Source organism: Rana temporaria, chromosome 3, assembly GCF_905171775.1.
Source record: "Rana temporaria chromosome 3, aRanTem1.1, whole genome shotgun sequence".
NCBI classification, from domain to species: domain Eukaryota; kingdom Metazoa; phylum Chordata; class Amphibia; order Anura; family Ranidae; genus Rana; species Rana temporaria.
The window spans coordinates 74,400,999-74,415,632 of NC_053491.1; the positions used below are offsets into that span (position 1 = coordinate 74,400,999).

The 14,634-nt window shown below is 39.4% G+C and overlaps 1 protein-coding gene across 1 annotated transcript in view; it reads left to right on the top strand.

Annotated features, from left to right (window-relative positions):
• Nucleotides 1-14,634, top strand: part of LIPC (lipase C, hepatic type) — a 212,728-nt gene that overhangs the window by 131,174 nt on the left and 66,920 nt on the right. Inside the window, exons 4-5 of the mRNA XM_040342761.1 lie at nt 4,608-4,819; nt 7,645-7,824. Of these exons, the coding sequence (XP_040198695.1) occupies nt 4,608-4,819; nt 7,645-7,824 (392 nt within the window). The remainder of the gene's footprint in view (nt 1-4,607; nt 4,820-7,644; nt 7,825-14,634) is intronic.

The window sequence follows — 14,634 nt, forward strand, 5'->3', positions numbered from 1 at the left end:
AGGAACATTTCCCACTGGGAAACAATGATGAAACTCTTGTACTGCTTGTACTACACACCCATAAGACTGGCCCGCATCTTCCCGACTCAATCACGGAAATGCTGGAGAAACTGCCATATTGATGGTGATATTCTCCATATATGGTGGGAATGCCAATCCATTGATTCATATTGGAGGAGCATTTCCACTCTCATTCATGATGTTACCCAAACTCCTAATGCACTGGTCCCGCAGATGGCTCTCTTCGGTTTAGGACTCTCAGCATGGCCCTCAAAATTTTACACTGTAATTACACATATACTCATTGACGCTCGTCTGGCCATAGCCCGACTCTGGAAACAGACCTCTTCTCCCACCCTTGGTATGGCCATTGGAATATCTCTTTGCCAAAATACATATGAATATTGAAAAATTCCACCGACAATGGCAGTTCTGGTTATCAGACCCCAGAGCACAACTTAGTACCTAGCCTGCTGCCTAGTCAACCCTTAAATAGCTATCGCACTTCCCCACAACATCTATTATATTTTACCTTTAGTTGGACTGTATAGAGCCATCCAGGTTTTATGGCTTATTACTAACAAAATCATATTGATCAGTTATACCCTTGACACAAAATAGCTGGTCTACCCTTTCAATCCCTATATCCTCCCCCCTCTCTCCTCAGTCTCTGTCCCTCCCCCCCCCTTCAGGGTACCCACCTAAGAGGATGGTTAATGGCATTTCTGACCCTACATTCCTTATTGTTGAAAAGTACAATACAACCTGTTCCTGCTCTTCTTTGTACATATATATTCTCATGTATTCACGTTTCAAAGGAAGCGGGCCCCACCTGCTTCAATTTCATATGCATTGTTTTACTCTTTGTATGTTAAAAGACAACAATTTCAATAAAAGAATATTGAAAAAAAATACTGATTTTAACTTTTTCAATTGCATGCAGTATCTAATAAAAAATTCCAAACAAAAAAACACTTTAGAATTGCTGATGATTGTTACAAATGCACATATAATTACCGTAAAAAAGCTTTGGCAAAACTACGTTATGGAAGGATTTTTGCCTGGAATACTTGTTAGATATCTGCCTGTATTAAAACTATATATAAAGATTATGACAGTATGAAGTTGATTCAGGCAAATATACTAGTGTGCTTTATGGGCATGTACCTGTATTCAAATTTTTCTAAAAAAACTGAAAGGTCTGACAGAAATGAGGATCTAATGAACCCAGGATCTAATGGTTGTAGCAAGGATTCAGAATTTTTAGTCCACTTTCTGTGGGCACGTATCCTATATATAGTAGCTGGTAAGTGAACCAGCTAGACCAGGTACTGCATCCAGTTTGCAGGTGTGATAGCATTTGAGTGACCAGATATAGTAATCAATGAAAGATCAGACACAGTAGCTACAAATACAGGGTATTTTAAAACAAAGTTTACATATTCAGCAATAAGTTAGAAATATACAAGTATTCATAACAATTTAAAACCTAATAGGAAAGCTTTAACATATGCAAATTAATACAGTAGCAAGAACATAACCTATGGGAACAAAATTTCCAAGACTGAAAAGAAAGTAGTATATAGATGAATAGGAATGTTTTAGATATGATAAAGGGAGAATTTAAATTCTTAAAGCTTGAGGTACTGAAAATGCATTAAGGCAATATAAAGAGTATAATAAAAACTGCAAAAAAGAAACACAGTTAGCCAAGATTGAAGCCAACAGATAGCTAATTATATTAAATCAAAAAAGTTTTTCAAGTGTATAAAGTTTAGGAAAAAGTAAGCTGACAATAGAAGACTTCTAAAAGATATATTAGAAAATATTATTGTAGATTTTATTGCAAAAGCTAAGATGTTGATTATATTTTTATCTGCCTTCACAGCTGATTTGCCATCGCCAAACAACATGGTGGACATTTTTAGCTTAATGCTAACTATTCAGTATTACTTAAAGAGGAACTTGCAGTAAAATGCAATATCCACTTATTGCATTGGGACCACCATACACACACTCATAATAGCAGTATTATATATTATATTATAGGTGACGTCACCTACTATGTAACTATGTTAAAACCTCTGTCAGCATTGCATTGCTGTCTGTGTCCACGTTAGGGAGATCTACAATCTATTCTCTCTACTTATCCTGATAACCAATATCACTGGGAAAGAAAGTGAAGGAAAATCCAAAACTTTGGGTTGCCACAGAACAGAAATACTATAGAGGGGAAATCTTTAAATGGGGATAATTGCTACTGTTTAAAGGGGAAATTATTGCACATTGGAAAGCTATCCTCTCATTTATTTTTAAGTCTACAGAATAGGAAGTAAAGAGTAATCTCCCTAGCAGTGTTAATTTTGGCAGCGAATTTCGATTTAGTTTTATGCCGCGTACACACGATCGGTTCATCTGATGAAAATGGTCTGATGGATCGTTTTCATCAGACGAACCGATGGTGTGTGGGCCCCATCGTTTTTTTATCCATCAGTGAAAAAACTAGGAACTTGTTTTAAAATGATCTGATGGTTAAAAAACCGATAGAAAAAAACAATTGTCTGTGGGCACGTCCATCGGTTAAAAATCCATGCATGCTCAGAATCAAGTCGACGCATGCTTGGAAGCATTGAACTTCATTTTTCTCAGCACCTCGTTTTGTTTTACGTCACCGCGTTCTGAAACGATCGTTTTTTTTAACCGATGGTGTGTAGGCACGACTGATAAAAGTCAGCTTCATCGGATATCTGATGAAAAAATCCATCAGACCGTTTTCATCGGATGAACCGATCGTGTGTACAGGGCATTAGTCTTAGGACTAAAATGGTATTTTAGTTTTAGTCCCATTTTCGTTGACTAAAACTGATTTTAGCCATCTAAAATCGAATGAGTGTAGTTAAATTTGAATACATTATTTAAGCATTTCTCTGGGGTATGAACATGCACTACAGACCAGTGTTAATTTTGACGTCAAATTTCAATTTTGTTTTAGTCTTTTTAGTCATCTGAATTGTTTATTTTAGTAGACTAAAATGGTATTAAGTTAGTCGACTAAAATGTTTTAGTCAGTTTTAGTTGACGAAATTAACACTGCTCCCTAGCTAAAAAAAAATAACACTGACAGTGGTTTTAACCACTCCTATACTCTCTTGTTTTTGAAGTTGATGAACATGTGTTTTTTAACCTAGGTAACTGTTTAGCTAACGGAAGGTAAAAGACTATTGGCCATAAACTATGTCTGCAGATGTGCCGGAAAGGGTTTTGGTTGGGAGTCAAGTAAAATAGGGACACATTTCCATCAATATATGTTTGCGGTTCCTGATGTTAAAGGATAAGTTCACCTTTCGTAACATGTTACACCTATTTTAGGGTGTAACATGTAACATGTTACAAAAGGACCAGCCCCCGCACCCCCCCCCCCCCGCTCCTTGAACTGACAACTAGTGAGGGTCTTCTCTCCTCCGCTAGCTGTCACAATTTTTTTTAAACCTGGCCAAGCAGGTCTCCACCCACCCAAGGTCAAGCAGCCTTTGTGGCTGTCAGCGATCTTCTGATCCCCGATACAATGCTTTAGAGGCTCCAGAAACAAAAAATAATAAATGCACATTTTGTAACCTTTATTCTTTTTTATGTTAAAAGGTGAACTTATCCTTTAAGCCCCAAGCTGATCAGTAATTTGATTTTGAGGTCATAACACCTTAGTATTTTAGTAAGCACAGTATTCAGTCTTTAACTTTTCATTTTGCCAAGCATAACTGTTTTTATGCAGACTGAAACAGGAATTCAAAGCATATTTTAATTGGTATACTTTAAAGGTTTAGGGTAATGTTTAAAAGTTTGCAGAATGATACATAGCTCAGCTTGTAACTGTTCAAACCTGTCTGACTTTTGTCAGCTGTGCAGAGTCTCAAGATAAGTGATCAAAAGTTGTTTTATTAGGAATATGTGCTTAAAAATAATAGAGAAAATAACATATTGCAGATGTGCAATGTTTCTTTTAAATTGAAAGGACACTTTTTCCTCCCTGTATAATTAGCCAAATTCTGTGTATAGGCAGCACTTTTCACTGTTAAAGTAGATCTAAAGGCTCCTGTATGATAGGAGTAAATACTAGTAAAGTTACTAAGGGATACACAAGCACCATAAAGTAAATTAAAAACTTCCTTTATCTTCCCTGTCTGAGCCAAATCCACTTTCATTTTGTCTCAAACACTCCCCCTCACAGACACTGCAGTTCACAGTGGGAGGGTTTGAGCAACAGAGGCAGTGCTGTCAATCCAGAAAGCAGTGGACAGAACTAGATGTGCCCAAGTGCTGATTAATGAGCTTGTGAATCAGCAGTGACAATGCCCATAGCCACGATCCCTGCACAACAGATACACACAGTTTACATGAGAGCAGTACTTCTGCTTTGAATTAAGGAGCAGTGCAGCATCTTTGCCACACCATCATAGGAAGATGCATTAGGTTGACTTCACTGACTCAACTGGTATTTGTAGTGCTTTGCAGAGGGAGAACTGGAAGTGCAGATGCACTTATAATTATATTTTGTTAATGGGAAGCCATAGTTCCACTGTAATGGAAATATTTTGTTTGATGTTTTGTAGGATATAAGGAGGAACTTCGAAAAACCTTGCAGAGTAAAAGGGACCCAGGCAATGTACAGACCAAGTTCTTGTTATACAATGAAGAAAGAGACAAAAATGAAGAAACCGACCAAAACAATATCTGTCAGATTGTTACACTTCAGCCAGAAACTCTGGAGAAATGTGGCTTTAATGCTTCTCTTCCTCTGGTGATAATGGTTCATGGATGGTCGGTATGTATTTTGAACTACATGTATACTATTACTTAAAGTAAAATTTCAGTCACATAAACTTTTATTACAATTTATTCTTCAACGGCCACAAAAGCTACAAATCCATTTTGTTTACATTTGCAAACTGAGATATCACCTTGTACAGTAAAATAAGTGGAGACATTAGCATTGTTGTGCATAGCCTGTGCACAGAGCAAAGCTGTGGTAGGGATGAAGGACATCCCAATACAGGTTGCCTGCAGTACAGCAGGATGCATGACCACTCACCTGGCTCAATGAGAGAGCAGCGGTGACTGTGAGTGACTGTTCTTTATGACAGGAAGCCCCACCACTGAGACAAAGTGTGTGTCACGTACCTGGTGGTAGAGCCCGATATGCAGGGAGTGGCTTCTTTTACACCTCTGACTTCGGAAACCCTGAGAGTGCAAACAGGGAGCTCGTAAGTGCAGTGTCGCACAAGCGCCTGGCAGAAACACTGGTGCTGGGCTGATCTGAACTTCAGGAGACTCTGTACAGGTGCCAGCGGTGCAGGAGAAGACTGGGACAGCAGGCAGGCTGGAGGCAGAGGTACTGGAGGCAGGAAGCTGCAGCCAGTGGGGGAGGTGTTCTATAGTTCAGCACACAAGCAAGTCCAGGCAGGCCGGGTCATACACAGGCAAGCAGATCAGATACAGGTTCGGAAGCAGAGGCAAAGTCATGGTTCAGGTCGGGTCAGCAACAGGCAGGCGGCAGACAGTCCAAGGGGGGAAGCAGGAGCATAGTCAAAACAAGCCAGGGTCAAAAGGCAGGCAGAAGGCAGTAGTAGTCAGGAACAAGCCGGGTCACAGGAACAGATCAACAGAACATTTAAATAGGTAGCAGATGGGTCTCAGGAACGCTGTAGACTGAACAGCAAGGAGCCCAGGCATCAGTTCCTTTAAATAGCCCCGTTTGGCACCAAGAACTATCATCGCGACCGCGCACCGCAACCGTGCATGCGCACGCCAAATAGTAACGTTCGCAGGAGACGTACGCGCACAGACACTCCTCCGCCATCTTGGATACTGGATTGTCCTTCTTGACAGTGTGGGAGTTGTTTTATGCTTGATTACTGCACATATCTAAAATAAATTCACAAAGGGCACTAAGATTCCAATAAGAATACAAACACCTCTTGTAATAAGACAATATATATTTACCCTGGATTTTGCTTTTAAATGTCCTTATTTCTTCTGAGAAATCCTCGCTTCCTGTTCTTCTGTCTGTAACTCCACACAGTAATACAAGGCTTTCTCCTTGGTGTGGAGTGTCGTGCTCGCCCCCTCCCTTGGACTACAGGAGAGTCAGGATGCCCACTAACATACTGCTCCTTTCTCTATCTGCAACGTAGAGAGTGTCCTGACTCTCCTGTAGTCCAAGGGAGGGGGCGAGCATGACACTCCACACCAGGGAGAAAGCCTTGCATTACTGTGTGGAGTTACAGACAGAAGAACAGGAAGTGAGGACTTCTCAGAAGAAATAAGGACATTTAAAAGCAAAATTGAAGGATAAGGTAAGTGAAGGAGGACTGCACTAAGGTAAAGGAAGCCATTTAGGAAAAAAAACGGTCTGATGGATTTTTTCATCAGATATCCGATGAAGCTGACTTTCATCAGTCTTGCCTACACACCATCAGTTAAAAAACCGATCGTGTCAGAACGCGGTGACTTAAAACACAACGACGTTGTGAATGCTTTATTTACTAGTAATGCAAAGTTTCTTTGAATTGGGATATGAGAGATTTGGGTATTTGTATGTATACATGGATATGGTCCTACCAAGTGAGAATGTAAGGATTTAGCTACCAACCTGGTAGGACATAGATGTAACATCTATTTCAAGGAATACATATTTACAGTATATCAACAAACGCAGCATGTGCCTCACTTGGTCATTGATATTTTATGATACACACTTACATTTGTGAGGTATGGTCACTATCTGGCATTAAACATGGTTACTGGATCAGGACTGAAACTCACATCACTAACTAATCAAAATAATGTCCAGTTATATGTAAAAAAAACCTGTTTTATTTTAAACAATTTAAAAATGTCAAAAAGATGCAGAACCAACAAAGCTGCCTAAAAATACATCACAGTATATAAGGTTGTTTTATTAGGAATGTGTCCTTAAAAATAATAGAGAAAATAACATATTGCAGATGTACAATGTTTCTTTTAAATTGAAAGGACACCATTTCCTCCGTTTAATTAGCCAAATTCTATGTATGTACAATATGAAAAGGATATGGGAGTCCCACCTATTAATAGTACTGCAGTCCTCACCGATATAATATTGAGGGTGTAATCAATAATATATATAGCCACAAATAGAAAAATAAAAAATAAAACAGACAAATACACTCCCTAAAAAGTTAACTGCAAAAATGTATTATGCTTAAAACATGTATCAAAAAACATTATTAATAGACGTATTAATAGACGTATATGCTTCATTGTGAACTGCAGGCAAAATGCAAAATTCATTCACATCAAGCACTGTAGAGTGTGTGTATGCAAACAATCTAAATGTTTTTTTCCTGCTGCAAAATCAATTAAGTATCAAGGAAATTGTATTAGTAATAAGTTAATTAGTAATAAGAAGTTTGACCCTCCAATTTATATCCCTTTTGCTGCCTATACATATAATACCAAATATTTATGTCTCATAATAGAATACATATAGACAGCACAACATGAAAACATATGTGCTTATAATATGTATGGTGCAAAAAAAAATGTTAAATACTGTAATTTATGTTTATACTGTATAAATAATTTCTAAATATGTTCTAACAATTTTAGATTGATGGTTACTTGGAACCCTGGCTCCCAAAGATGGCAGCTACATTCAAGTCAAGTAATAAGCAAATGAATGTTATCATTGCCAATTGGCTAACCTCTGCCCATGTACACTATGCAGTTGCTGTGCAAAATACTCGATTTATTGGTCTCGAGATAGCTGAGTTTCTGGAATGGCTTGAGGTAAGATTTTTTTTATAGCATCAGTAAAAAATAAATCCAATAGTTGATTTTGGATGGATTGCTGTGAGCAGATTGTAAAAGACAGTAGCTTCAATTCATTTTTGAAGCTTAGCTTTGTAATAAAGTGTATGAGGACATGCATTTTATTTATTTTTTTACACACTTTGAGAATAGTTTATATACAAATTTCAGGTCTATATGTTACTAAACTTCCCCCATATATTCCCCATCTTTTAAATCTTACAGTTCTGGGAAGAGATAAAAGATATTGCATTAAAGGCAATTTTTTTAAGACAAGGGTTATTTCTTGCTGGAGATAATGTTTTTCTTGATTTGACAAGTCTGGGATGACAAGACATACACTTAAAATGATACTAAAGTCTCAGTTTTCCTTTTTCTTAAAAATAACAAACATGTTATAGTGATTTTCAACAGAGCAACCCAGATCCTCCTCTTCTCGGGTGCCTCTTCGGTGCTCCTGGCTCCTCCCTCCTGTTAAAGGGGTTGTAAAGGTTTGTTTTTTATTTTCTAAATTGGTTCCTTTAAGCTAGTGCATTGTTGGTTCACTTACCTTTTCCTTCGATTTCCCTTCAAAATGTTTTTTTTCCTTTGTTTTCTTTGTCTGAATTCCTCACTTCCTGTTCCTCCTCAGTAAGATGTTCAGTAAGCTGTTCTGACTGACTTTCCACCGCTCCGATGATGGGGGCAAGCTTACTGAGGAGGAACAGGAAGTGAGAAATTCAGACAAAGAAAAAAAAGTGACATGGAAGGAAAAGGTAAGTGAACCAACAATGCACTAGCTTAAAGGAACCCATTTACAAAATAAAAACAAACATTTACAACCCCTTTAAGTGCCCCCACAGCAAGCAACTTGCTATGGGGGTACCCGAGCCGAGCCGCAGCTCCCTGTGTCCATTCAGACATGGAGTTGTGACCCGGACCTGCCCTCTCTCTCCTCTCTGGCTCACTGACTTTGATTGGCAGCAGCGAGAGCCAATAGCGCTTCTCCGCTGTCTCAGCCAATGAGGAGGGAGCGTCCCGGGGAGCCTAGTCTCTCGTGCAACATCGAGAGGGGGCTCAGGTAAATATTAGGAGGGCTGAGATGCATTAAGATAAACAAACTTTTTGACTTTACAACCACTTTAAGAATATGTGGCTTAAAGTATAACTAAATTAAGTGGAGAGGGAATAGAACACCTGTCCACCTGTCAGGTTTTTACTGTCGCCTGTGTACCCATTAGGGAGATTCACCCTCTCTATTTGCCTTGTTTTTATTATCATCAAAAGTGAAAGTAAAAAAAAATAGGGTTGTCTTCAAAACAGTAATAGAGGGAAAATCCTCCAATCAGGTCCCTAATACCGGTGACCCTGGTGACAATCATGGATCCCTTAATTTTGGAGGGATTTCCTCTCAATTCCTGTTTTGGCTAATAAACAGGAAGTGAGGTGAAATCTCCCCAACGGGACACAGATGGCAAAAAACCTGCCAGGGGTTATACCCTTCCTTACTATATCCAGTTTTTAGTTTTACGTTAACATGTTGCTACATTGTGTCTTTAAAGAGGAACTGCAGTCTGCTCACATTATTTGTAATAAAAACATATTTGCCATTCTGAAGCTTCCCTCCAATCATTTTGAATATTATTTTATATATACTGTGATTCTTTACTTGCCAAATATGCTGCCGAAAACTCCCTCCACTAGGTATGAAAAACGTATTTTGAACCTTTAAAGTCCCCTTTTGATTAAGATTTAATTGAAGTTCTATAAATAAAGTCAAAGTGCTTTTTAAACAGTAAGGGGTCTATCTAAAAAAAATTCACACAAGATTTACAAAAGATTATCCCAGGATTCATGCCATTTTAGGTTTTGATGGAATAAACTATTGCTTATTTTTTCTGCTGTGCCACCTAAGAAAATAGCCTGTACATTTTTGGACTTAAAGTGGATGTAAACCCAATTCATGAAATTTGAGCTGGGCACATATATCTGCAGTGTTTTCTTATCTCTCTTCAAAGCACTATGTCCCATAGCTGTCTCCTGCTCCGTTCTTCTGTTATCAACCTGATTACAATTTTTTTGTTGGGGAAGATGTTATACATAGATTTGCAGAGCCCTGAACGATTCAACGAACAGAGCTGAAAGTATCTACCATGAGAAGAGGGGGTGTGTGCCTTTCCTCCAATCAGCTGTCTTGGCTGTATGTCCAGGCTTCACTGCAGTGCTAACCAAGAAGAGAAAATCTCCTACCATGGTCTGAACTTTCTAAACAGTATATAAAGCTGAAGACAGCAGATATACATGTTAAAATTATGTAGGGAGATTTGTTTCATCTCTGTGTGTCATCTGAGGTTGTTCAATTCACTGGGTATATGTGAGGGTTTGCATCCACTTTAAGTCCAAGGGTGAACAGAAAAAGGACAAGGGTCACTATTCTGTTTACATGAGGACAGTGAGAGGTGAGTGTTACTTAATGTTAACACAGCTACTGTATTGTCTGGGCTTGTATGTGTATATTCAAGAATCAGTGGGGGTTATTTACTAAAGATGCATGATGTAAATCTGGTGCAGCTGTGCATAGTAACCAATCAGCTTCTATCTTTGAGGCTCGATTCACACTAGCCTGACTCCAGATTTTCAATTTTTACCACTTAAGCCCCAGAAGGATTTACCCCCTTAATGACCAGGCCATTTTTTGCGATATGGAACTGCGTCAATTTTACTGACAGTTGCACGGTCATGCAAAGTTGTACACAAACAAAATTGATGTCCTTTTTCTTCCTACAAATAGAGCTTTCTTGTGGTCGTATATGATCACCTCTGTGATTTGAATTTTTAGCACTATAAAAAAAAAAAGAGCGCCAATTTTGAAAAAAAAAACAATAGTTTTTACTTTTTGTTATAATAAATTACCCCAAAACATTTCTTCATCAGTTAAGGCCAATAACAATGGGATATTGTGGAGGCAATATGGACTTTTGTGGTATGGTATTAATTACAAAGTCAATTTACAAAAATATAATTTTTTTTTTACAAAATCATAGATAATAAAATCAGCCTTAAATAGACATTGGATGCTGCTATATGTGAAACATCCATTTATCTGACCTACATGGGACTTTAGATATAGATGGTCATTCTGCACCACATTTTTTTGGATTCCCCCCAAAAAAAGTCTTTATCAGTTTAGGCCAATATGTATTCTTCTACATATTTTTGGTAAAAAAAAAATCGCAGTAAGCGTATATTGATTGGTTTACGCAAAATGTATAGGGCCAGATTCACAGAAACAGTACGCCGGAGTATCTGCTGATACTCCGGCGTACTTTCAAATTTGCAGCGTCGTATCTTTATTTGGAATTCTCAAACAAAGATACGACGGCATTTGGCTAAGATCCGACAGGCGTACAGCTTCGTACGCCTTCGGATATTAGGATCCAATACTTCCGCGCCCACTGGGTGGAGTTCACGTTGTTTTCCGCGTCGGGTATGCTAATTAGCTGTTTACGGCGATCCACGAAGGTACGCGCATTCGTCACATTCTCTTACGTCGTCGCTAGTCGGTTTTTCCCGTCGCAAAGTTACGGCTGCTATTTAGGTGGTGTAAAAATAGACAGCCCATGTTAAAGTATGGCCGTCGTTCCCGCGTCGAATTTAAATATTTTTTTTTTTCGTAAGACGTCCGGGAATACGAAAGGATGTAACGCATGTCGCCGTTCAAAAAACACGTCGGGGCGCCGTAATTTCGTGCAAAGCACGGCGGGAAATTTCCAAACGGAGCATGCGCAGAACGTTTGGCGCGGGAACGCCCCATTTGAATTAGGCGGGCTTGCACCGGACGGATTTACGTTATGCCGCCGCAAGTTTACAGGCAAGTGCTTTGTGAATCAAGCACTTACGTTGAAAACTTGCGGCGGTGTAACGTAGATGAGATACGTTACGCCGCAGCGCAAGTACGTGAATCTGGCCCATAGTGTCTACAAAATAGGGGATATATTTATGGCATATTTATTATAATTTTTTTTACTAGTAATGGCGGTGATCAGCGATTTTGGTTCAGGCCCCACCCCCTCTCTTTCCTGTTTGGCTAACTGACTTTGATTGACAGCAGCGGGAGCCAATGGTGCTGCTGCTGTATCTCAGCCAATCAGGAGGCAGAGTTCCGGATGGGTGAGGCACTCGTGTACATCGCTAGATAGAGTTGGGGCTCAGGTAAGCATTAGGGGAGCTGAGAGGGGCTGCTGCACACAGAAGGCTTTTTATTTTAATGCATAGAATGCATTAAGATAAACAACCTTCTGCCTTTAGAAGCACTTTAAGACAGCTCTCATACGGAAATATTGAATTTTCACATGTCATCCGACTTGAGGTCTCACAAGTCAGATCCTATTTTGCATCAGTGTGAACCGAGCATTGGGCCTGGTTCACACTGGTCCGACATGTGCTCCAGCTTTGAGAGCACATGTCGCATGACATGTCAAAATTAATGGTTCCCTATGAGAGCCATCTTAACTGGTCCGACTTTTGTTGGTCCGACACTACTTTGGTCTAATTTGGGAACAATTTCAGCACAATGATTTGAATGTAAGTCGCATCCAAGATGGATCATCATTTTAACTGATCCAACTTGTGGCATGCAACTTGTGCTCTAAGAATCTTGAAGAAGAACCCAGCGCTAACATTTCTAAACAAATAAAGGACTTGTCAAAAACCATCTCTTGTTTTTTGTAACATTACACTACTTATTTCGGGTGAATGGATAGGGGTACAATGTACCCCATACTCATTTACATGGGGGTGGGAATCAGGGGTCCCCTTTCTTAAAGGGGTTTCCAGATTCTGATAAGCCCCCTGCCTGCAGACCACCACAGGGGGGGCGCTTTCTTGACCCCCCATTCATGACTTGCTGGGCATGCATACATGCAGGATAAGGGTCTAGTATGGATTTTAGGGGGGCAACCCCACACCATTTTTTCTTTTTTTGGGCGTGGAGTTTCCCCTCAAAATACATACCAGACCCTTCGGGGGTTCCACCTCAAGATCCATACCAGACTCCAAGGGCCTGGTATGGATCTGGGGGGGGAGCCCACGCCATTTTTTTTATGAATTTGGCGTGAGGTTTTTTCCATACCAGAAGCAAAGGAATTGTTTTTATTGGTCAAAGAACAAGTCCCAATCATCATAAAGTCGGATTCTATTTATTGAAGTTGCATGGAAGTTGAACAGGAGGTCGCAGGGAAAAGTCGGATCGGAAGTCATGTGACTTCCATGTCAAAGCTTAAATGAACAAGCTGAAGTTAGAAGTTGATTGGCTAATATGCACAGCGGCACCAGATTCAAAGTGCACCAGTTTTAGTAAATCCATAACCCATATTGTGCTTATTTATAACTGTATTAAGAAGGTGAGCTAAAGTAGACCAATAGCAAAAGAAATATGAGCCTAGTAGTAAATAGACATAATATCCTTGTCAACATATTGAATATGTTCAATTGATAGATGCAGGCATTGATGGAAATGAGATGTGACAGTGGCATAGTTTGTTCTTTGGAGCCCAGACAGAGCACTGTATTTCTTTTCTCCTGAGCTGCTATGTACCTGCCAGATTTTACTCTTCTGCTCTTATTTTATGGCACTGTTAAGCAGTAGTTCAGCAGTTGTACAATCAGACTCAAGATGTTCAGCGAAGTTAACTACAGTACTATGTTCTCTGTGATGGTGCCAGCACAAACATTTGCATTGTAAAATATAACAGAGTATTTATTTACCTTAGCTTCTGCTTTCTCATTTACATTGGTGGCCTGACATATCTGGCAGCTGAAAAGCAGTTTGTTCACAGAAGGATTCATAAATACAAGAAAATTGTTTTCTTTATACCATGCATGTGCTATGTGGAATGAGGATGGAGTGATTTTTCCATCTCCAGCCACAAATAAAATGACTAGATTTAGTGACTGCTACAGCACAGCAAAAATGCAAAAAGTACTCTTTAGTGGCAGGCTTGTGCTTTGCTACCCAAGGCAAAGGTGGAATCACATCCCACCACTAACATATTGAATTATGTTAAACTTCTCCTTATATAAAGGGGCTGATTTAATATAAAAATAAATTTGGGATGTTGCCAATAGTTTATAGCAGTGTTCATTTTGATGTCAAATTTCAATTTAGGGCCAGATCCACAAAAGGGATACGACGGCGTATCTACTGACACGCCGTTGTATGCCTGTTTCTATCTTTGGAACTGATCCACAGAATCAGTTTCCAATAGATAGGCAGAAGATCCGACATGTGTAAGGGACTTACACTGTCGGATCTTAGGATGCAGTACCGCATCCGCCGCTGGGGGCATTTCGAGTCGAAATGCCGCTTCGGGTATGCAAATTAGCACTTACGGAGATCCACAAAGCTTTTCAGCTTCGTTTTTTCTCCGTAAGTATTAGTTTGCAATCATAAAATTAGGCCTGCTTTTACAAGGCCTAAACTGTTTAGGCCTTGTAAAAGTAGACCCTTCTATCCCGCGTCGCCGTCTTTTTTTTTTTCAAATCTTTTTTTTCCCGCCGCAACTCGTATTTTTTTTTTTACGCCCGTCGCGATTCTCAAAACCCGTGCTTTGTGGATCGGGCACTTAGGTAGAAATTTTCCGGCAGTGTAACTTAAATGGGAATATTTAAGTTACGGCGGCTGGCTGTGGATCTGGCCCATAGTCTTTTGACTAAAATGCCATTTTAGTTTTAGTCATATTTAAGTCATCTGAATTTTTTTAGTTTTAAGCCATGTACACACGATCGGTTTGTCCATCTGTGTTAAAAAAT